This window comes from Myotis nattereri (assembly GCF_964212035.1).
Source record: "Myotis nattereri genome assembly, chromosome: 7".
Classification (NCBI taxonomy): domain Eukaryota; kingdom Metazoa; phylum Chordata; class Mammalia; order Chiroptera; family Vespertilionidae; genus Myotis; species Myotis nattereri.
The window spans coordinates 54,907,990-54,931,998 of record NC_138082.1 but is presented as its reverse complement, the minus strand read 5'-3'; the positions used below and the strand labels follow the sequence as shown (position 1 = coordinate 54,931,998).

Sequence of the window (24,009 nt, the reverse complement as noted above, 5' to 3'; positions counted from 1 at the left end):
TGTTTTTTAAAAAGCACAGGCCTGTTTAAAGTACATATAAAATAGGAAAATACTAAGTTCATAAACACAGAAACGATCCGAAATAGGTGATTTCCAAAACGGTGGTTTAGGAGTTTGCAGTAAAATAAGAACAGAAATTCCTAAGAGTAGAAGACCACATCACAAAGCTCAGGAAGAGAAGCAAGGGTTACCTACGTGCTACTCGCTGAGGTTCTCTAAGACAGGAATCCCTTGGGTTTTCACCACAATTTTTAGACATTAATAAAATGTTCTAGATTTGTTTTTCACTACCTTTTCCTTGATAACCAAAGTACTGTGTGTTCACTGTCTGAAGCAAGGGGTACTAGAAGGTTGAGAAAAAAATGTAAAGAATCATGAAAATAAGTCCCTTATGATTCTTCCTACCAACGGAGGGAAACATTAAAATTTTGACATGTTTTCTTCCGATCTATTTACAATGCATTTTGAGACTGTATTATTGTATTTACAATTAACAAGTACAAATAGAGGGTGGGGTAAAAGTAGATTTACAAAATCTACTGTTTTGAGTTTGCAAAACACAGTTTACTCTTGATTATTATTATTATATTATTTTCCATACAAATAACTATAAACCTACTTTTGCTTTATCCTGTATAACCATCCCTAGTTTACATTACATTACTTTGAAACTCCATGTTTGTTTAAATGAATAAAATTAGGATGCCAATCTGTATAACACCATTCAATAAATGTTAAATAACAAGAGCTGCATTAATTATTTTAATGCAGAATTTAGTTTGTTCCATTTAATTTTTCACCTTGTCCTAACTCCAGGAAAAGCTTGCTTCCGTCCTCAAGGTGTATCTATCCTATTTAAAAATTTACAGTCTTTAGAATGTATTAAACAAAGCATTCTTTACAGATGCAAGTTTAAAAACAAACACCTACCGATATCCAAGGACCAAAAAGAATGTTTATTTTTCTGAGTAATGCAAACAGGGCATTCTTTGGAAACCAAATATACAAACAAGACAAAGAAAAGAATTCAGGAAGTCATTGTGCATACACTAATAATCAAATTTTCAAGCAAATTAAAAGATAGCATTTTTCACAAGAAGAGTGAGCAATGCTCTTTTTATCCTTCTCCAATCTTGGATGGACATAAGATAAAGAATAGAGGAGTGGAGGGTGTGTTTTTTCCCTCAAAGAGAAGGCATGCTCTGCTAAGACATAAACACAGGAACTGCTGTTTTAAAATGTAGTGGGATTCACTGTTCTACTTCTTTTGGTTCAAATGTGGTTGAGACTCTTGTTTTCAAGCTCCAGGTCTTTGTCCTTTCGGATGCTGCCCCACTTTCTAAACATAGTCCATTCTGAGAGGCTGTCAAGGTCTCCCAGGAACACACACAGCCTCCCAGGACCACCCGCTGCTGCCTGCTCTGTGGGGACATTAATAATAATAACACCTTAGAAGGATTAACAACAACCCTGTGGAGTGGGCACTATTATCTTTACTTAACAGAAGCTGAGGCTTAGCCAGGCCAAGTGAAGGAGCATGCAAGAGGCAGAGCCAGAACTTAAGCCAGGGTCTTTCAATTAGATTGAGTGATAGTTTACAAAGTTAAAATGTGAAATCTGCATTGCCAGCGGGGCTCAAGGAATATGCGAAGAGGTAAACTTTTAAGTGGAAGAAGTAGGAATGGAAAGGGTGATAATGATGGTTTTCTTCAAAATTTTAAAAATATTTTTATTGTTTTCAGAGAGGAAGAGAGAGATAGAAACATCAATGATGAGAGAGAATCATTGATCAGCTGCCTCCTGCACGCCCCCGACTGGGGATAGAGCCAGAAACCCGGGCATGTGCCCTGACTGGGAATCAAACCCTGACCTCCAGTGCATAGATACATAGCATGACACTCAACCACTGAGGCACACTGGCTGGGCGATAATTATGATTTTTATAACTAGTTTTAAAAAGTAAAGTGAGTTTCCCAGACTTGGGATTGCTGGATTATATATATAATAAAGTAAGGTCCTAACAAGGAATATATATATATATATATATATATATATATATATATATATATATATCCACATAATATTTGTGACATTAATACTAAAACATTGTTTATCTGAAATTCAATTGAAATTGGCTTTCTATATGTTATCTGACAACCCTAAAGTAAGGGCCTTTATGAAACAAACAAAACATTAATAAATTACAGAGCTACAATTCCCAAAGCTGAAATCTGGGATGCTCTGTGTGCCACATGTCTTTGGGAGGCCAAGTCAAGGGAAGTGTAGTGAGTGGGGCTACAGCTGTTCTGGACTGAGCTTCCTTCTCTTTCTCTTGGTAGCAGACACAGCCCTTCACTCCAGAGACCTAACTTTCATCAACCAAACCATTTAAAGTCACCGACGCAAAAATTCCTCACCCTTCTCTACTTTATGTGGATGTTGTTAAGATTAAATACAACTGAGATTGCGAGGGGATATCGTATGTATCTTTAAATATTTATTGGCCGAGTGCTTTGGAAATATAGTCTCAGAAACCTGGATCAGACAGACTCTTCCCCCACTACCAAGAAAGGGCTTGAAAAGTATTACAGAATATGGTGCACCCAGCTGACAGCAGTCTCTAAAATGAAGAAAAGAACAAAATCAAGAACTGTGATCAAAACCTGAAGTGAAATGTAGTCAGATGCCAAAGGAGTGCCTAGCAGAAAACCTGGATTATCACCGCTGGAGAATCCAGTACCTTTCAAATGGCTATGGACACGTATTTAAAACAGAGTTCCATGAGCTCATAAACTGAATCACAAACACATGGAGATAGCCTAAGACAAAAACAGGACCTTCGTTATGCATACCAATTTAATTTTCTGCTAATTTCCACTAAACCTCCAATCTCGGTGGCTTGAGTATATTTACCTTCTTTTAAAAAACAACAAATTGGGACTAGCTCAAACAGTGTTCATTTAAATATTTCTATGCCCAACTTTAATCTTCAAACTGTAACAAACCCAATATACTACACATAAATCACTGTGAACAGAAACTGCTTGAAGAGGATTAATCAACAGCTTTGTATGTCATCCTCTTAACTGAATCACTTGAATTCTTCATGTGCAGCTACACCCAGTTAATCTTCCAGAAAGCAGCAAACTATGTAAATCTACTTAAACTGGGGAGATAAGAACTTCACTTGTCAAAAGTTAGCAACATTGTACAAGTACACAAGAAAAATATACACATCCATGAAAATACTTGCATTCACTCCTCTACCCCAAACCCTATGGTAAACCACCAGAACACATTACTTAGCAAAAAAAGGGCTTGTGACATGTAATGATTGGTTTCAATTTAGCAATAATCGTGCCTCAGATAAATTTCATTGGCTACGATACTGTGTGCCATGATTTATTATAAAAACCAAAGTATCTATACATATAAAAGCCTAAGCGACCCGACGACCAAACGACCAGTCACTATGATGTGCACTGACCACCAGGGGGCAGGCACTCAACGCAGTAGCTACCCCCTGGTGGTCAGTGCGCTCCCACACCCAACCTCCCGTGGCCGGCCAACCTCCTGCAGTCCCTTCTCCCTGGCTGGCCAGCCCTGATTGACCCCGATAGCCAGCCAGGCTGAGGGACCCCACCTGTGCACAAATTCATGCACCGGGCCTCTAGTATGACATAAACTGAGTCAACTACCTCAAAAAAGCAGTTTCAAAATGGAAGTAGGGAAACATGAAGACAGACATAACTAATAAAATAATTTTAATGGAAATTCATTTTCTATATTTAAAGGCTTTTCAGCATAAAGCACTTTTTCTTCGAAACACATGAAAATATTTTCACAACTACGAAAGTCCTGGCAAATGGTTTTGTTTGGGTTGTGGGGGTGCTGTTTTCATAGAATCAGGCTGGATTTGCTTAAGGAATGTCCTATACCTGAAAGTCACAGTCAACAAAAATAGGACATTTCTCCACTAAGACCTGAACCAACAATCTTTGTCTAGATACTGCTTACTGGGTTATCACTCCACTCCAAAGCTTCTCACTTTGACCTGAGACGACCAGGTGTATTTCTAATGTGTGCTGAGGCCTGTGATGCAGGAAAATCCTGTTTATCCTGGATGAGGCCAGAGATCAGTGCCCCTGGATGCCCTGGATACACTACCTGGGCAGAAAGGGGATGAGCACCACCCACCTCTGCTTTAACCGAAACTGGTTGACTCCTATACGTGGAAAATGTCAAGTTTTAGGAAGAAATTGTACAATCATTCAGCAGTGGCATATTCTGGCTTCAGTGCTGCTTCCAAACATCACAAACCCACTATCCATATCATCATTCATTTACATCATCCTTCACCTCCAACCTCACAGCCTCCGCCTGCGCCCAAAAAAAGGTGGGAGGAATCCCTGGACTTCGGAGACTAGAGGGGCGATGGGCAGCCAGTCTGGGCTCTGCCCGGGTTTCTATTGAGGTGTGCCCGAAAGCAGGCATTAACAGTATGGTGGTTTTAAGGGCTTGACTGCCAGGGTCCAAATCCTGGCTCTGTACTTTGGACTGTACAGACTGAGGAAGTTACTTAATCGATACCTCAGTTTTCTAAACTGTAAAAGGGAAATATTATTATTGCCTGTCTCATAGGACTGAGAACTAAGTGGGTTAACCCACCAAAAGCACTGAACATAGTAACCAGCAGGGCAGGAAAGTGAATGCTCAATGATGGTTAACGACTACCATTATATATATGCATTTCAAGTGCAATTCTGAATCAGAACATTTTTCCAAAGGTAATTTTTAAGTATTCCTCACATTCAACTTTTTTTCCTCAGGTTAGTTATCTGTAATCACTCTGAAAGCTGACTATTTTCTGGATTAAAATTCAACTGCATTATACACCTAAAAGTTACCTATTCTTTCATCAAAATGAACACACTAGCAAGTATCGAAAGATGCAAGCTGAACATCACAAAACCCCTTTAAAAGGCGCTCATCAGACTTCCCATTTAGGCTGAGCGGGCCAGATCACAAAGTCACTCCTGGCCACCAGGGCCCCGGGCGGGAAGTGTGCTTTTCCAGTGAATGGCTCAACACCAACAAAAGAAACCTTTGAGTCAAATACCACTGGTACCCGGGGTCTTGTGCCTGTATAATGCCTACACATTCATTTCTTTCTTTGCCTATAGAAAAAGGAAGTCTGTTTGTTTTTCTGATTCAGTCAGCCCTTTTAGTCTCTGAATCTGAGGAGAGCCCCATGAAAAGAAGAGCATCTTATCAGCGTGCTCCAGGCCAGCAGGCTATCCCCCTCCACACACAAAACCTCCAGCCCCTCACAGTCCAACGCCTCACCCTCAGAGCCTTTTCCCCATTTCAGAGCCAACACCCCACCGGGTTTTGACAACAAATAAATGAACACACAAGGCCTTTACATAATTAGCCCGTCTTTTCAGGGAGAGTGAGGTGGGTGGGGGAGGAGGATTCAGGGTAAGAATATTTACTGTAAATTGGCTCCCTTTATGAAGTTGATGTGAGTGTGCTGGACCTGAGGGCATTTATTTTAAATGAGGCCACATGAAGGTAAGAGATGCCAGTTTCTGAATCTTGACAATTTTAGCATAGACTTCAGCCTGCTCATAATGCAATCTTTCTTTCTTTCCTTTTTATTTTATTTTATTTTATTTTATTTTTTTAGGAGAGGACTTTTCTTAAGCTAGGTAAAAGTTCCACGGACTTGGACAGCAGGGGCATACAGATCAGGGTGTGTTAACTGCCTTTTTAAGAGAAAAGTAACAAGTAAAAGAACCTAAGAACAGAAAACAATACTTTTTGTTTGACACTGTCACTATTTGACAAAATGAGCCGTACTTTCAGATATACTTATGCTAGAACATACCCCCCCTTCCCAAAAACATGACTATGAGAATAAAAAGGACTAAACATGATCAACAACCCAGAGAACGCCTTCAGAAAAGCCACCAGGCATCACTGACATCTGTCATGATCTTAACAGAGCCACGGTCTGCATGGAAAGATGCAGTTTGCTTGTATCATTATTGGGGTAATAACTTAATTGATTTGTCTCAATGGCTAAGGATGTAGACAAGATATTTATTCTGGAAGAAAAACATCTGCAATCCTCTTTTTGTTTCCTCAACAAGCATCTTGCCGCTGACCTCTAAATCAGTTTAACCTTTTTTTTTTCTAAGCAGACCTGCACATTTTTTACATAATTTAGAGGCAGGTTTTGTTACTGCTTCTGCTGAAAGGCTCCGTGAGATCTATCACAACATGGCTTCAGTACCCTTCTTTTTAAAAACAAAGATGAAAAAAAAGAACAAAACAAAACAAAAGGCTGTAGCTATAAGCTCCCAGCCCCACTCCTTTCCCCAGCAGGGGATTCTGATCTAACCACTCAAGTGCCTTTGGAGTTCAATCTGTTAAAAAATGTATGAAACTGCATTAAAATAAGAAAGGGCATGTGTATGACTCAGGCTTATCCAAGTATCTCTGCAAGTAGATGTCACAGGATTCCCCTGTGCTTCTGAAAACTGAAAACCTTGAGAAAGTGACAGTAGAAGTTCCTGTTTCTTTTTTAAATATACTTGGGAGGGGGGCGCGCGCGAACACACACACACACACACACACACACACACACACACACACACTGGTCTTCCGGGTTTCCTACGAATCAGGCAGCTTCTTTGAGGTTTCAAGGGAAGATTGTTGCAAATCCACGTTACGACTTCTTACTCTACTACACACAAAGGTTTCAGAAAAAAAAAAAACAAAAAACCCAAACTTGTTGCAGAGCTGGGCGAAGCCCCCGGCCCGGCGCGCCCGGCTCCCGCCCCTCTCGGCCCCTTCCCCTTCCTCCCCGTCCCGCCCGCCCGCCCGCCCGCCCGCCCGGCGGGGGCGAGGGCATCTCCTCGGCTAAGGTCACCGGCCCGAGCCGTCCCCGCCGGCCGCCTCCTTCGGCAACAAGGTCACCGCCCAGCCCGATCCCTCGGAGGAGGGGAGCCGGGTCCGGCCGAGCGCTGCCGCCCTTTGTAAAGCGGAGCCGCCGGCCCCCGCGCGGCATCCCCGCCGCCTCACCTGCTTGCGGTAGGGCGTCCTGCAGTGGCTGCTGCCCCCGGGGTGGCCGCTGCTGCTGGGGAAGATCATCGCGGCGGGCGCGGGCGCGGGGCAGCCGGGCGGGCGGGCGGGGGAGGGCGCAGGGAGGGGGCCGGCCGGGGCCGCGGCCGCTCCGGGAACTCCCTCTCGCCGCGCGGCGGCGGCCGGCGGGGGCTGCAGCTGGGCGCGCGCTTCTCCGCCCTCGGCCTCCCGACTCGTCTAAAAGTGCGGTGCGGCGGCGGCGGGGGACGCTCGGACGGCTCGGGCGGCCGCCGCCCTGCGGGCCATGGACGGGAGTTGGCGCGCGGAGCTGGGGCGCCGGGGACTCTCCGGGCGGCAGCGGAGGAGCAGCGCCGCCGCGTCCCCACCTCCCGTGGCCTCAACCACCGCCCCGAGAGCGCGCCGGCCGGGGGCGGGGAGGCGGCCGCGCACCGCCCCGCGCCGCGCCCGGGCCCACCCGCGCCTCCCCGCTCGCGGGCCGCGCGCCGCGCCCGCAGCCCCGCCGGCCCGCCGGCCGCCGCGCGCTCCCTCCCGGGCTGGGGGCCGGGGCCGGGGCCGGGGCCGCGCGGGCCGGGGAGCCGCCGGCGCCCCCGCTCTGGTGCAATGGTTGGGTCTGGCTCCCCGCATGCCGCACATTCCTTGGAGGAGCCACCCCTGCTTTTCTTTTCCCCCCTTCTTCTCTTCGCCCGAGCACCCGAGGCAGCTCCGCACCCCTGCTCGGAGCCCCTTTTAAGGGCCTCGCTTCGGGGGTCACTCTGACACCTGGGTTAGAAGCAAACTGGTCCCAGGTCTCCTCTCCTTTCTTTCATCCTTCCAAACTGTCCTCCCGCCGTCCACTCCCCCAGAAAAGGTGCGGGCAATCACTCCTGCTTCGAGGAACCAGCCAGCCCTCCGTCAATCCTCTGCAGATCCCCGATCCCCCCGTGCACACACTCCAATTTTAGCAGCGAAAACAGGTCTCCACTCCCCAAGCCCGCAGCGCAGATACGTCAGGAAAGTTCCATACTTCGTTTCTATGCTGGCGTTTACAAGTTACCTTCAAGATGACAGTATCAAAGGATGAAAATCATTTAGGGCCATCGGTTTGGTAAGCCTTCCGGACGACTGAAACGGTTTAATCCAATGTGTTAATTATTAGATGCCACACAGAAACTGAAGAAAGAAGAAGAAGAAAGAAGAAGAAAGAAGAAGAAGAAGAAGAAGAAGAAGAAGAAGAAGAAGAAGAAGAAGAAGAAGACAAAAGGAGGTAGTTCCCTTTGTTTCCTGGTTGAAATCATCGCAGGTGGCTCAAGATGCCACTTCTCTGGATCACCTGTGCATTAGTGTGTCAAGCCTAGAACCTACAGTGAAGAAGGCCTCTAAGACAAGTCCCCCAGGCAGAGCCCGCCTTCTCTGGACAGGCCACTAGGACAGACTTGACACTTTCAAGTTGGCCCTTTCGAATGTATCACAGGGAAATATCGCCTCGCTAAGTTTCACAGAGTTCTTCCTTGAATCTGGTCTCTAACACCTTCCTGGAAAGGGCCATCTGCCCTGATAATGAAAAATCCTAACTCGACTGAGAAGTAAAGGCACTCAACTCTGGCTGCCAGAAGGAAAAAAAAATTAAAGTGTCCCTATGGAAACCGAGTCTTCTAGCAAAGCTGCGGCCATTCAAGGATTTATCCAAGAGCAAGAAACTGATACTTACCCACCCTAGATATCCTGCAGTGGCCTGCACACTCCCAGTTGCTCCTAATATTCTCCCACAAAAGTGATGAGAACTAGCAGGTCTCACCTAATCAAAAACAACCATAGGTGTGCATATAATTCCCAATTCTTTCATAAGAAAAGGAAGCAACGCAAAAAAAAAAAACAACAACAACAAAGAAAAACTTAATTCTGGGCACAGTACGAGGCACACAATGGTCAAGTAAGAACTTGGAAAAATTCACAGAAACGTACCTATCCTTTAAATTGCTTTAATAAACACAACACAGCTAACATTCCATATATATAAGTAAGAACTATTTCTTACTATTCCATGCATTTTTTAAAATATATTTTTATGGATTTCAGAGAGGAACGGAGAGGGAAAGAGAGACAGAAACATCAATGATGAGAGAAAAATCATTGATACGCTGCCTCCTGCACGCCCCACACTGGTGATCGAGCCCACAACCCAGGCATGTGCCCTTGACTGGAATCGAACCGGGGACCTTTCAGTCCGCAGGCCGACTACTCTATCCACTGAGCCAAACCAGCTAGGGCTACTCCATGCATTTATTTTTATTTTCATTTTTGTTGTTGTTTAAAGTATTACAGATGGTAGTACATATGTCTCCTTTTTTCCCCCCATTGACCTTCCTCCGCCTCCCCTACCACCCCCCCCTCACATGCCCTCATCCCCACCCCAGTGTCTTGTGTCCACTGGTTACTTGTATGCATGCATATAAGCATACTCCATGCATTTAGAGTTGTTTTGGCTGTCCCTTTGCTGTCTCCTCTCACTAGGACCTTTTATGGCACATTATCAACCACAAGCATAAAACATAAGGTTTTAGGTAGAAGTGTTCAACTCCTAGGTGCCTTTTTCTGAGAACTTCATGCCCAAGATCCCCACAGTTCAGACCTGTCATCTTTGGGGGAAATTCCACATACAACTTCAGTTGTCATTACTGGTCTCTTAGGAAACCACAACGTAAACCACAAAAGAACAGTGTAGAGTAATTTTTCTATGGCTGTGCCCTCACGTCATGATACTTTGGATACTGTGCTATTCTAGGCTGCCAAGACTTGACTTGATGCCCTCCAATAGCTTTACAACATAAGACAAAATTTCAAGTGATTAATTTTAAATTAGACTATGAAAAGAATTTAATACTAGATAATAAAATATACCAAGGATATTAAATGAATAAAGGGCACTATTTTTAAGATTAAAAAAAAATGTATAGAACAAAATGTAGTGTTCTATAATGGTGAATGACATAATAGGAGAGAATACAAGCATACGTTAAAAAACAAACAAAACAAAACCTAAAAACACAATGTCTACCAGCCAGGGTTCAAAAGCTTCCGACTTACATAGGTGCTACACTCTTAACTAAGCAAAGCAACACACAGAAAGGGAAAGGCAGGTTTTCCACCCTCAAAGATTATAAATGTAATGAAGTAACAAAAGTTCAAATAATTCCAACATTGAGAGAAAAAGACAAATATGAAACCATGTGTGTCTATATTATCAGTTATAGACAATCCACAAGTGCATAGTTGTAAGTAATTTCAGGGATGGATCCCGGTGAGATTCATCTGGAAAAGTTTATTAAGCTTTGGAACAAGTCAGTTTTAAGAGAAACAATGTTAGGAAACATTCTAGAGAAACTGCAGATTATGGTAAGAACTGGGGTTTTGGAGTCTCCCTTGTACATACATGCTCACCCTCCTGAAAGGGAAACTGAGACTTCGCTGCGGGCGGTCCCCTATCCCCCTCCTCCCCCAACTCAGCTGATGGACAAAGTTGTGGGAATATGACCCAAGGGCAGCAGAGCCACCGACAAGCCAGTGACCTATGACATGCCTGGGACTGAAAAAATGAGCAGAGCCAATCAGATTCTCACCCTGGGAATTTGATTCAGAAAACTCCAAGAGCTGAACCAGTTAAGAAAGGGACAGAAGCAGCAAGAGTGCCGGGGTAGAGCTGAGGTCACAAAAGCCAAAAGCACATGCACGCCAAGGTTATGAGGAAGCAGAAACTATGAGTAAACAGGAAGCTGGCTGGCAGCAAGCAGAGAGTCAAACAGATGCCAGGGGTGGTGAGCTCCTGGCCATGAGATGATGATGGAGGGAGCCAGAGTCCCTGAGCTGCTTTAGCTCTTGAGACTTACAACAGCCCCTCCATGCGTATACTCTGCTCTCACCACACCACCCCCCTTCAGATAACTTCAATGAATCTGGACTCTGCAATCCAAGGAACAAAATTAAAACAGCCAAACAGATCTAGCTCCGTATTTCAGCTTCCCACTTACTAGCCATGTGGCTTTGGGCAAGTTAGTTAACCTCTCTGAGTCCCAGACTCCTCACAGATTGTCATAAGTATAGACACAATACACCAACAAAAGTGCTACACTCAACTGGCAGCTGTGATTATTGTTTTTCCGGGTTTCACTACAGTCGTTTGTAGATTTCAGCGGGAGTACTGTGCAAATAACTGACGCTCAGTAAGTCTGGCTGACCATCAAAGAGCAGAAGCAAGGGTGTAGCTGGAACTGACAAAAAGCAAAAAGAGCAGATTTAGGTAGGGGGAGGCCATCTGTTATTAAAAAAATAAAAAGATCTGGTAAAATGTTTCAGTAGCCTGGGTGCACTGAAGTTTTTCTTCTGTATTTATTTTTGGCCCGTTTCCTTTAATGAAGTTATGTGTTGGACTAGGGCCTTACCTTTGTGGATGTGCGAGAGTAGACGAATGAGGACAAGAAGGTTGGAGCCACCAGCACCTGCAGAAGCCTGCAGTCAGGTAGAGATGAGCCCTGCGACTTGCACGCGTTTGTATAACTGGAATTTGAGAATCTGAATGTAGGAGACACTTGCTTCATAGAAACAATTTGAAAATGGGACTTTCATTTATAAACTTTCATATCTCATTTCACTTTCACAACAACCCTGTCAGGTCAGAAGGGTTATTAGGCTCCATTTACAGACGAGAGGAAGTTAAGTAAGACCGACTGACCGACCCATAGAGCTAGTAAGTGGCAAGCATTAAAATCTAGACCTAGATAGGGTTAAAAGACAGCTGTCCTGTGCTCCTTCACCTCTATAATGCTGTGTCTCCAAAAAGCCTTATAAATAATGCTCTAATTCCCTGTGAGTACTTGTAACCCCTGTGGCACCCGAGTTGCTGTACACTAATAATGCAAAGACATTAAGTGATAAGTGCCAGCCAAGTGGTCTAGACAATTATGTACTACGGAGTCCACAGGAGGGAGAGATCAATACAGGATATGGGCGTGGGAAGCTCAGCTGTATAAATGTTTTGTCTGAGGGACATTCAGATAGAAGCGCTGTGCAGATAACCTGAAAACATGAACTTGAGATAGAGGGCCCGGATGAGAGAGGATGTAGATTTGGGGTGGCCACTGCTGAAATCATGGCTAATTGATATACTCCCAGAAAGAAGCAGATGATGATAAGTCAAAAGGCTAGAAGACTCCCCTTCCCCAATTCCCACACACACACATTACTGAGCCCCATAGAAGAGAGAAGCCTTTGAATGAAATTACAAAGAAAATATGATGGGAAAGCTAAGCTTGGAAAGAAGAAAAAAACAAGATGGAGGCAGAGAAGATGCCCAATGAGATAAGAATGGAACACCTCTATCCACAAAAAAACACACCTACAGCAGGCTCTATCCTTCTGTCATTGCTACTACATTCCAGGCACCTTTTTTCATTTGGGTCACATTGAAAACAGAAAGGAATTAAGAGGAAAATTCATCCAACATTATTTCAAGTTATAATCTTTAATGAATAAAACATAACCACATAGTATTGGTTAGTGTAAGCAGTTCACACCAAAAAATCATTTACATTTGGAGTCTCTATTGCTCACCAGGCCTCTGGCTCCTAGCAAAATGGGGAGGGGGTGGGGGGGGGGGGGAGAGAGAGAGAGAGAGAGAGAGAGAGAGAGAGAGAGAGGACATGTTTTAAATTTCCCTTCTTTCCCAGTACAAAACAGAGTTGATAAAGAACTCTATTTCTAAAGTAGCAGAAATATTTTGTTATTTACTATTTTCTTTTTTAAAAAATTTATGATTCTTATTCTAGACTCAAAGGCTCCCTAGACACGTGTAAAATGAAACCACTATAATAAAACCATAGTTCTGTAGCTATAATCCTAGAAGGTATATAGAAAACATAACATAGACATATACTGATGACTTTTACCAGAAGCAATATTCTAGTAATTCCTAAATCGACCCTGATGAACAAAAAAGAAGAAATGGGCTTTTACCCTACTGTGCTTCTCTGCAAGAACTAATACATAATAGCTCTCATTTATTAACTACTATATTCCAGGCACTTTCTCAGCATCTCTCTCACACACACACACACACACACACACACACAGACGAGAGAGAGAGAGAGAGAGAGAGAGAGAGAGAGAGAGAGAGAGAGAGAGGGGAGAGAATGGTTATCGCATTTTGCTGAAGAGAAAACTGAGCCTCGGGTTTAAGTAATTTCCCAAAGCCACATAAATCCAACACCTAATGAAGCTGAAATCTGAGCTTAACTCCAAAGTCCCCTCCCTCTAATAATACTACTAATAGTCATTATTACTATTACCCATAGATCAAGTCCAAACCCCACCCATAGGGGAAAACTTAAGAACCCAACCCCAGGCGTGCATTACAATCTGTCCTTGGGCAAATCACTTAAGGATATGGACTTATATAGAATTTCCATTCAGTTGAATACGAAGGCAAATTCTCCAACATAAGGATATATAATAATAGTACAGATATATATTCTGGCCCAAATTAGCTCCTAATCTCACTTAACTGATAGTTGTTTAAGGTGTAATCTACCTCTTGCAACCAGTTTTATTTTCTGGGATCGTTGGTGGGATGGAGTTGGGAGAGGGGCAGAAACACAGTCTTCTAGGAGCCAGGATGGTGATGGGGGAGAGGTATTTCCTGAATCTTGAACTGGAACTGAGAACATATTTTCCCTCAAAAATAACGGGAGACCATATTAGCAATCAGCTTCATTATTTAACCCATAGATGCTTATAGGTCAATTAAAATCCTAATCACCATTTAGGACATTTCTCCCTATGGCAAAACATCCTCCAAATTTGAAACAAATAATTTACAATCAAATTTTTTGGATATAATCTGCTCGTAAATTTTACTCCTGCATAACAGTTAATAAAATTCAATGCTTTCTCAAATTCCTGGCAGAAGAGGACTCTAAGTTCAATTTATTTTTCTATTTTTGTATAAAAACAGGTGCATGGGTTTTTATCCTTTAAAAAAATAAAACAGCCCTGGCCAGTTTTGTTCAGTGGATAGAGCATTGGCCTGCTGACTGAAGGGTCTGGGGTTCGATTCTGGTCAAGGGCACATGCCTAGGTTGCGGGCTCCATCCCCTGGGTGGGTAAATGCAGGAAGTAACTGATCAATGATTCTCTCTCATTATTGATGTTTCTATCTCTTTCTCCCTCTCCCTTCCTCTCTAAAATCAATAAAACTATATTTTAAAAAATAAAACAAAAATAATTGGGGGAGAGACTATATGAATTAAAAATTCAAGATGTTTGTTTTGGTTTGGTTTATATAATACTGAATTTGTATCTATAGATCAAATTCTATAGGAGAATTAACTAGGGATGGGTGCCTCAATTCTCTATATTCTATGTGCAAATCTACTATTGGAGTTTTTATTCTCCATTTCTGTAGCAAGCCTATAAGAAAATAAGTGCTGACTTTCAGAATACATAATGATAATTCAACAAGTTTTCCATGAATTATAGTAAAATTTACAGAGTATAAAAAAGATATGATTTGGTGATTTTTGAAAGTGCAGCTTACCTAAGGAGACGGAGTGACAAAATCATCTACTGGGTGTGAGCAAACTGTGGGTAAAGAATCAGAACTGAGGTGAGGAAGGGAGGGGCTGATGAGCTGTGGAAATAGCTAATCACGTCCACCTCCTGCTATGAACTGGGAAGAGAAAGAAAGTACTTAGGAAAGCGATGGACTTTGTGGAAAACTAGAACCAAAAAAAAATTATCTAAACATGAAAAGAAAAATTCAAACATATAATGACTATCTCCTTGCCATGAGTAAAAACAACTATTGGGATGATTACTTTGACAGTACAGGGTGAATAAGTGTACCTGAGACAAACAAAACCATCTTAAAAGTTAAGAATGACGAAAAGTTATCGTAAGTCATTCCTAAATGTCTGGGGGACATAAGCATTGTCTATGTATCCAAAACCTGGATCCTTAGCACAGGTTAGGTTTTAATGCAAAGGAGAAGGAGAACGATAAGACAAAGAAGAAGGAAGTTCCCTTTCTCTTCTGTTGTCACACTTACCATTAAATTAGGGCTATTTCACCTGAAGAGGAGGGTAATATAATAATTAATAATATCCTTTAAGTGGGATGCTTCAAAGCTTTTCCTTCTCCACTGAATTATAAATATCAAAGTTAAAATATGAAAATATAGAATCAGAAATGAATTTCTATTCAGCTGAATATGTATGAAGGCAAACTTTTCAACATTAGAATATTTAGTTAAGAGTTCTGAAACGGGCTACATAAGGAGGTTACAAAAATTCCCCACCCTAGGTGTCTTTAAGAATGACTAGTTCTGGGTTATTTAATACACTTAACACATGGGGCCAACTGATGACAGACCTGTGGCAAACTGATACTCCCCAAGCGAAGAGAAGGCGAATGAGGAAATTCCGATGTTGTCATGACAATATGACTGATCATGACATCAGCAATTCCTAATTCCAAACTATAGCGAACACTCCCAGAATGCTGACAACACATTATACAGATCCTCCCATAATCACCCTCTTTCCCCTCCCATCACAAGTATGATGGTGTTTCAACCAAAGGATTATTAAGCATTAAAATCCTGTTAAGCTGTTTATAGTTAGAAAAGGTGCCAAAGAGGAAGAAGTAGATAACTTCTGAAGCTATTTTTCAGAAAATAAATATGAGAGACCTATTAAGAAAATATATGTATTCTAAATATTTTATATGTGCATGTATATTAATGCATAGAAGCAGAATGAATGTCTAAAATGCTATAATTTACAAAAGGCTTTATTATACATGATCTCATTCAAGTCTCAGAGAAGGAAGCAGGCATTCTCCACTTTTTTTGAACAGGTGAGATAGCCTCAGGTAGGTTAAACAACTTGTCGTAGGTCAATGAATATTACAATAATGGCATGAATGCCACTCTCTCTCCGTGGACACTGTGACCAATAATAAATTCCTTCCATCGATCCATATTTATCCATATCCCTAGAAAGTTCTCTGTTAAACGGCCTCCAAATCTGAACCCATCATCACAGTCCTACCCCAGGACCACAGTCTGTGTCTTCCATAATTGAAGAGTGCTTCTATGCTGCCGCACCCATAAAAATGAGGGTGGCGTCTTATTTTGAGGCTTAACAAGCTTATAAAGATTACTTAAACCGTCTTTAAATCCCTAATGAGTTATTTAACCTATTGTTCTACATAGTAGTATTGTTGGAGGCATGAATGGATGAGGGAAGCTAGTTTTCATATTCAAACACACACAAATGGCAAAAATGATAATCTTCACTCTCTTTTCAAAGCAATGATTTTATCTGAAGCTAGAAAGAGCTGAATGTAAGCTATGGAGTCATCAAATTTTAGAGAGTATACTTTACAGATTATATTAAACATAGTGAATTTGAATCCTAATCTTTGTATCACTTGGGATCATAAAAAGGACTGTAATGAATGTTGCATTTTGTATCTGTATGTGACTTATTAAGGAAATGGGGTTCCATGACCAAATGGTTTCTTTAACCTCAACTATTACTGTCAGAATAAATCTTCTTGCTTTACTTTTTAGGGAAAAGGGAATTGTCCTATTCATCTTTCTGAAATCAGACTTCTATACATATTTGGATATGAACTGTACGCCATGCACTCTCAGATGCTACTGATTATAAGATACTTGACAATTACTGAGATATTAACATTGGAAAAAATGGACAACAGTAATTATAAGGATTCATAAATCATAAGATGCAGCCTGATCTCAGATATGTTGAAATGGGAAAAAGGTCTTAGACTCTGTGCAGTATGGTATACAGGTGCGTGAAACATGCGTGCAAACACACCCACATGTTTTTCTTACTCATAGCCTCCGCTCAAGAAATACATTTTTTTCAAGCACTCATTTTTAACCTTCTAAAGAACAAAGACCTACTAAGTGGTTACAAGTAAATGCCTCACACACTCAATTTTTCCAAGGAGATCTGACGGTGTCTTACAACTAGTGGGCATAGTCTCTTCGAGTTAGAATGAGAACTTTACCCTAAACTCACTAGTTTGCAAGGCACCCCTTTGCAAAGGAACAAGTTGGGCTGTCTGCTTTCCTCCGCATCCATCCTCCCTCATACTATCACATCAAGTTACACCCACAGTATTTTAGATATACAATGCATTCAGATAATAAGAAAGGTTAAAGGGATATGAATAGAAATCTGTAGATATTTATCAAACTTCACTCCACACGTCTTGATATTGCTGCTTTAAAGTTGTCAGCTGCAAGCATAATTTGATAACATTCATCCTAGACTGTTATTTTTTTAGTGAGTCTCAGTCACACATACACATGCAATACATACGGACATACACTCAAAAGATCAGTCACCACTGTTGCTCTGGCACATAGCACCAATTCCAGCCTACGAGTCTTACAGATTTCCATCTTTTGGCAGGCACTGGAGTGCCAGTTCTCAGTCTTCCTAAGGCTTCAGACAGGAAAAGTAATTTTTACGTCAATCAGATATATCAGATAAAAAGAAAAATATCTAAAATGGCTATCACAATACTTAAATTTGATATGAAACTACAAAGTGAATCAAAAGCAGTCACTTAGCAGGTAAGATGACCCAGTTGTAGAAAGCATTGGAAATGGTTCTCACTTGAAGCAGTGACTATTAGCAGATGTTAGTATCTGCTACTTCTTATGTGTTCAGGAATGATTAGTCCCCTTGCATTTCCTCCTTTCTTCCTTATGTAACTTCCCTTTTAGTCATCTCACTGCTGGTGTGAAGATAAAGCCGATATGAAAAAGTGAAACGAACTAGTCAAACTGAAGCTTCGACATTATATATGAATTTCATTTAGCTGTCATGTGTTCTTTTGCTATAAAATAATAGTATAATTGATTTCACATGGAAAACTATTTTATAGAAAATATTAACACATCAAACCATTAAGAGAACCCAAGTCCCTACCTCAGAGCCTGTCACACATTAGGCATCCAAATATTGGTTCAAGTGAATGGATGAATGAATGAATGAATGAATGAATAAATAATATCTTTGAAATGCATGCAAGTCCTATTCAAACAGATATTACTTACTAAAGGTAAAACAAATGTTTGATTTTGAGATGTTAATTAAATGACAAATTATAAATTACAATTTATTAAGCAAACTTCTTTGCATAATTTAGCACATGGCTAAGAGTTTTTCCTAGGTGATATCATTTCGTCTAAAACCCCAATCTTACCGGTCCTTAAAATCCACTTCAAGAAAACCAGCATATCTACTTTGCTTCAATGACTAACATCATTGCACACCATCAAGTCCTGAAATTCCATTCTTCCATCTCTTTTGCACTCTGATTACTAATAACTAGAGACCCGGTGCACGAAATTCATGCACGGGGAGAAGGGGGGGAGAGGGGTCCCTCAGCCCAGCCTGCACCCTCTCCAATCCGGGACTCCTCGGGGGATGTCTGACTGCCAGTTTAGGATCGGGCCTAAACCGGCAGTCCGACATCCCTCTCGCAATCTGGGACCGCTGGCTCCTAACTGCTTGCCTGCCTGCCTGATCACCCCTAACCACCTCTGCCTGCTGGCCTGATGCCCCTAACTGTTCCCCTGCCTGCCAGATCATCCTTAACCACCTCTGCTTGCCAGCCTGATTGCCCCTAACTGCCCTCCCCTGCCAGCCTGATTGCCCCCTAACTGTTCCCCTCCCAGCCTGATCAACCCTAACCGCCTCTGCCTCAGCCCCCGCCACTGTGGCTTTGCTGGAAGGACGTCTGGAAGATGTTTGGTCTGATTAACATATTACCCTTCTATTAGTATAGATAATAGTATTATATAACAGCTGAGTGTGTAATATGTGCCAGGTATTGTGTTAAGTATTTTACAGGCATTGTCTCATTAATCCTCATACTACCATTGTTCTTCCCATTGCAGATGTGGAAATTTCAGCGTCCCTTCATTCTCTTTATACTAAGTCCACTCCTCTGTTCTGTCAGGTCGCCACGGTCACCAACACAACACCTCCACACATTTCACTTATATCCAACCAATTTAAATCCCCAAATCAGGCCACACCATATTTCTAGTGAGCACTTCATTCTTTCAGATGAGCACTTTAAAAAGAAGGGGGGAAAAGGCTTTTTTAAAATTGATTTTTCTTTAGAGAGAGAGGGAGAGAAAAAGAGAGTGTAGGGAAGCATGGGACTTAGTTGGAAAGTCTGTAAGGAGGAAACTCCATCAATGCATGATTGGCTGCTTCTTGCATGCCCCCTACCAGGGATCAAGCCCGAAATCCTGGCATGAGCCCTGACTTAGAATCCAACAAGTAACCTTTTGGTTCAAGGGATCATGCCCAAATAACTGAGCCACACAGGCCAGGGCTCAGACGAGCACTTCTGACCACCAGGTTTTTCTATCCCTCCTCCTGAGTGCTGACAACTGCAAATCATAACAATGCTCAGTGGCTTCACAAGAAGTTACTTAAGCCCAGCATCCATTTTACTAATTTCCAAGTGGCTCCCTACCCCATCCCACACAGAATTAATTCCAAACCTTTTATTTTTCCCCTCAAACTCTCAATCTCACTCCTCACTGTCAAATAACAAGGCAGACATCATTTGACATTATTTGCATGAAGACTCAAATATGTGTGTATGTGTATGTGTGGGGGGGGGGGCGGGGGGGGGGGGAGGGCGTATTTTTTCCTTGGTCTTCTTCTCTACTTAGTAGTAGAAATGTTCCCAGTTCTTTTCAAGATGTAGGTTTCTATTTGTATCTTTGATTTCAAATGAATTTCCCTATTACTTCCTCTCCCTATCTGTCTTTCCAACCCAATTTCTCTCTCTCTCTCTCTCTCTCTCTCTCTCTCTTTCTCCTTTCATTCTCCCTCTCCTTCTCTCTTCCTCCCTCCCTCCCTTCCTCTTTTCTTTCTTCTTGTTTACTTAACATTTTTTACTTTAAAATATATAAATATATTTTCCTTTGGGAAATTAGAACAACAGATGCAATGGTGGTTTTTTCCCCTCTAAACCAACTTACTCAAGTCTTTCCTGTCCTAACAAAATGAAATGCTTCTTTGAATCTTAAGCTATTTTATTCCTTCTATCTTTCATTGCCAGAGTTCTGGAAAGACCACTTACCAGTGGAAGGTTGTAGGTCTTCACTTCTCATTGTAGTTCAGACCATTCTAATCTGGCCTTGGCCCCCACCATTCACCCACAACTGCCTCTTAACTAGCCTCCATCCAACATTACTGAGTTCTGTAACTCACCTTCATGGGACCCCAGTATGTCTGCTCTTTTGGTTGTCCTCCATTGTCCCCTTTTCCATATATATGAGTTCACCCACGACTAGCACTTTAGTCATCACCCAGAACGAAAAGTCCACATCTAGAGAGCCAATCTAGGCTTTTCTCTGGAGGGATCCAGACTCATGGTTCAAACTTCCTTGAGCCTCCATTTCCCCTGGTCAGCATTCACTGCTCTTTCTCTCTCTCTCTCTCTCTCTCTCTCTCTCTCTCTCTCTCTCTCTCTCTCATCTCCCTCCTTCCCTCCCTCCCTCTCTGATGCCACCAGTGAAATCTATACTTTGCCTACTATGACAACTTGTAGTGTACTTTGCTTACATTTATCTGTGTGTTTCATTGGAATCTAAGTCTGTTAAGAGCTAGAGTTCTAGCTCACTTCCGGGCACACAGTCTCAACTCTATAAGCAAAAAATTATTTTAAATTTATTGACTTAGGAGACTAAGAAAAAATTTTCAATTTTCATAAAATCAAAGAAAAAATTATCCTCATGCTCATGTAGCATTTTTACTATCTATTTTGTTTTGTTCACACGGAAGGTATTCAGAATCTGAGAAGCACTTTTTCTCTAATGAGGGAAAAATACTCTCTAATGCATTTGGGAATGCTGATTATTTCCAAAGTGCAGGAGGAATAAAAGGAATAAAAGCCCATTAACTGGGGACATTCATGCTGTAAGAGGAAAATGAATATTGGACATTTATACTCTAAGGGGGAAAGCTCTGCAACTGAGTTTAAACTGCTTTTCAGGTTCTTCTTCAACCCAATTTTTAGTTGAAAATTTTTTAAAAGAAAAGAATAATTGCACATTTGGGTCTAATTATGTTTACCATTTATTCATAAACTATTATAGACATGACAGAATCTAGGAAATATTTTACAGAATGAACTTCAAAACATCTTTTTTGTGTTAAAACACACACACACACACAAACACACACAAAAACACACACACACACAAAAGCTAGGAAAGGAATGAAGAATTGAGACATCTTTCCTGGTGTTTATTTTTATACCCTGAGCAACCAAAAAACCAAAAGCTAGAGATGAGCAGTAGGGATTTAAAAAATGAACATAAAAGGAATAGGTGCCTTAAGATAATCAGAAACTGGCCCAGCCAGCATGGCTCAGTGGTTGAGCATCGACCTATGAACCAGGAGGTCACAGTTCAATTCCCAGTCAGGGCATATGCAGGGTTGTGGGCTCAATCCCCATTGTGGGGCATGCAGGAGGCAGCCGATCAATGATTCTCTCTCATCATTGATGTTTCTATCTCTCCCTTTACCTTCCTCTCTGAAATAAAAAACAAATTTTTAAAGGTAATCAGAAATTGATAATCTATTCACAGACATGTAATTAAGATATGACAGCCAAGTCGGAACCGGTTTGGCTCAGTGGATAGAGCGTCGGCCTGTGGACTGAAAGGTCCCAGGTTCGATTCCAGTCAAGGGCATGTACCTGGGTTGCGGGCACATCCCCAGTGGGAGATGTGCAGGAGGCAGCTGATCGATGTTTCTCTCTCATCGATGTTTCTGACTCTCTATCTCTCTCCCTTCCTCTCTGTGAAAAATCAATAAAATATATTAAAAAAAAAAAAAGATATGACAGCCAAAAAAAAAAAAAAAGTAGTCTTCAGACCCATATTAAAGATCTTAATCTTGGTTCCTGAGTACAATATGGTTAACAGAATGACTACTTCACTTCTTGGCACCTCAAGTTAAATTATCTTCATCCCTAATAGTACCTATAGCTGCTTAAATGGGGCAGCATGAAGTGGAAGGATTTAAAGGCAGTTCTATCTTTTAATGGGATAGTCCAGACTCTCAATTTTAAATACATATACTTCAGTGCCTATGTAAGCAAAAAATTTCTTACTGTTATTACAGTGAATTCTTTTTTACCCAAAAAGAGGTAATCAGGTCCCTTAAAATTTTCAAATATATATCCTGTTACAGCTGCCTTTTAGTTATTGTATATCTTATTAGCTCTTTTAAAGTTTGATTGAAGGAGAAGATAACTTACTCTTAAAATTCCCTAACCATGTTCCTCATCTATTCATTCAACCAGTATTTACAAGGAGCAAACTATAGTCAAACAGTTGGGTGCTGTGCTTAGATAGGGAGGCCATGAGGTCGCTGAGGGGCTGTGACTAAGCTGGAGTTGGGAGGAAACAGAAACAATGAGAGAGGAATCATCACTTGTAATAGTGACTCACAGGGCAGGGATTTTTAACAAGTATGAGACTCACAGGAGTGGAGGAATGGAGATACCAGCAGATAGCAAAAAGCGAAGTAGCCAGACTCAGAAATCTGCTCATCAAAGAGCAACTGGGTGATAGAAATGAAGGAAGTTCAAGAGTCAAAATTCAAAATTACAGATTTGAGAACAATAAGCCAGTTGGTCTCCATGAGGCCCACGGCCACTATGGTTCCTGCCAATCCTGAGGCCTGGAAAGACAGCTTCCCTGGTTTCCCTGAGGTCTGGTCTCATAGCTGAGTTTCTGATGCCTTATATATTCTTAGAACAATCCCACCCTCATGACTTAACACAAAGAGTAGTGTGTCTCTATTGCTTGCAATCGAAAGCATCTTGCTAAACAAATGCTAACACAGTTGTACCAGAAACTACTCTTGGAAGTTAGCACTTGGCAACATCAAGTCTTTGCAAGAAGAAAATAATTTTATGTCAGATAGCACCACCTGCTTATTTAAGACAAGTTACTAAATTATTTCTTTCAAATCATTTATTATTAACAAAATCACCCTAACTGCATGAAATGATCAGCAGGTACTACATTCATCTTTCTTATCATCCCATTTAAAGTGTTGCCTGATATCCAGAAAGAATCACAAGTTTCTCATGTACAATCTGAGCTGTCTCAAATTCTTTAAAAGAAATGACAAGATATGGGCTACCCTCCCCCCACAAAAAAACCCAACATACAAATTAGACTCTCCTTCATCAAACTTAAAATGTCTTTAGTGTTGATAGATTTCAATGTCCCTAAAATAGACTATCATTTGATATATAAGAGATAATGTTATTTGTTGCAAATTCTCCTAAAAAGTATATATATGATGCATTGTTTAAGTCTTAGGGATTCTGTTTTGGTTTTAAGTGTGCATGTTTTAAATGAAAGGGGGCACTTTTCTGCTATTAGAAACCAACAGATAGTTGGTAGGATGGTCTCAAGGGTTGTATTATATTTAGGAATGAGACCTTCCTTCCTATCCAGATTGGTGCTGCTGCCTCATTCCTGGTGACCTCTAAACAACCCAAGGTCACCATGGCTTCTCCTCATTAGAGCAGTGGTTCTCAACCTTCCTAATGCCGCGACCCTTTAATACAGTTCCTCATGTTGTGGTGACCCCCAACCATAAAATTATTTTCGTTGCTACTTCATAACTGTAATTTTGCTACTGTTATGAATCGTAATGTAAATATCTGATATGCACGATGTATTTTCATTGTTACAAATTGAACATAATTAAAACATAGTGATTAATCACAAAAACAATACGTAATTATATATGTGTTTTCCGATGGTCTTAGGCGACC

General features: G+C 41.5%; 1 protein-coding gene across 14 annotated transcripts in view; it reads right to left on the bottom strand.

Moving 5' to 3' along the window:
• The window catches only part of RBMS1 (RNA binding motif single stranded interacting protein 1), a gene marked incomplete at its 5' end in the record, with an annotated part of 228,193 nt that overhangs the window by 129,185 nt on the left and 74,999 nt on the right, over positions 1–24,009 (bottom strand). For 2 of the 14 annotated variants that reach the window (XM_081095886.1, XM_081095883.1), the window contains one exon: positions 7,090–7,255. The exons of 7 other annotated variants lie outside the window; for them this stretch is intronic. In XM_081095886.1, coding sequence (XP_080952012.1) covers positions 7,090–7,158 — 69 coding nt within the window. Of the gene's footprint in view, positions 1–7,089; positions 7,472–24,009 lie in introns of those variants that run through there. 5 more of the 14 variants (XM_081095890.1, XM_081095892.1, XM_081095894.1 and 2 more) reach the window with 5 other exon arrangements.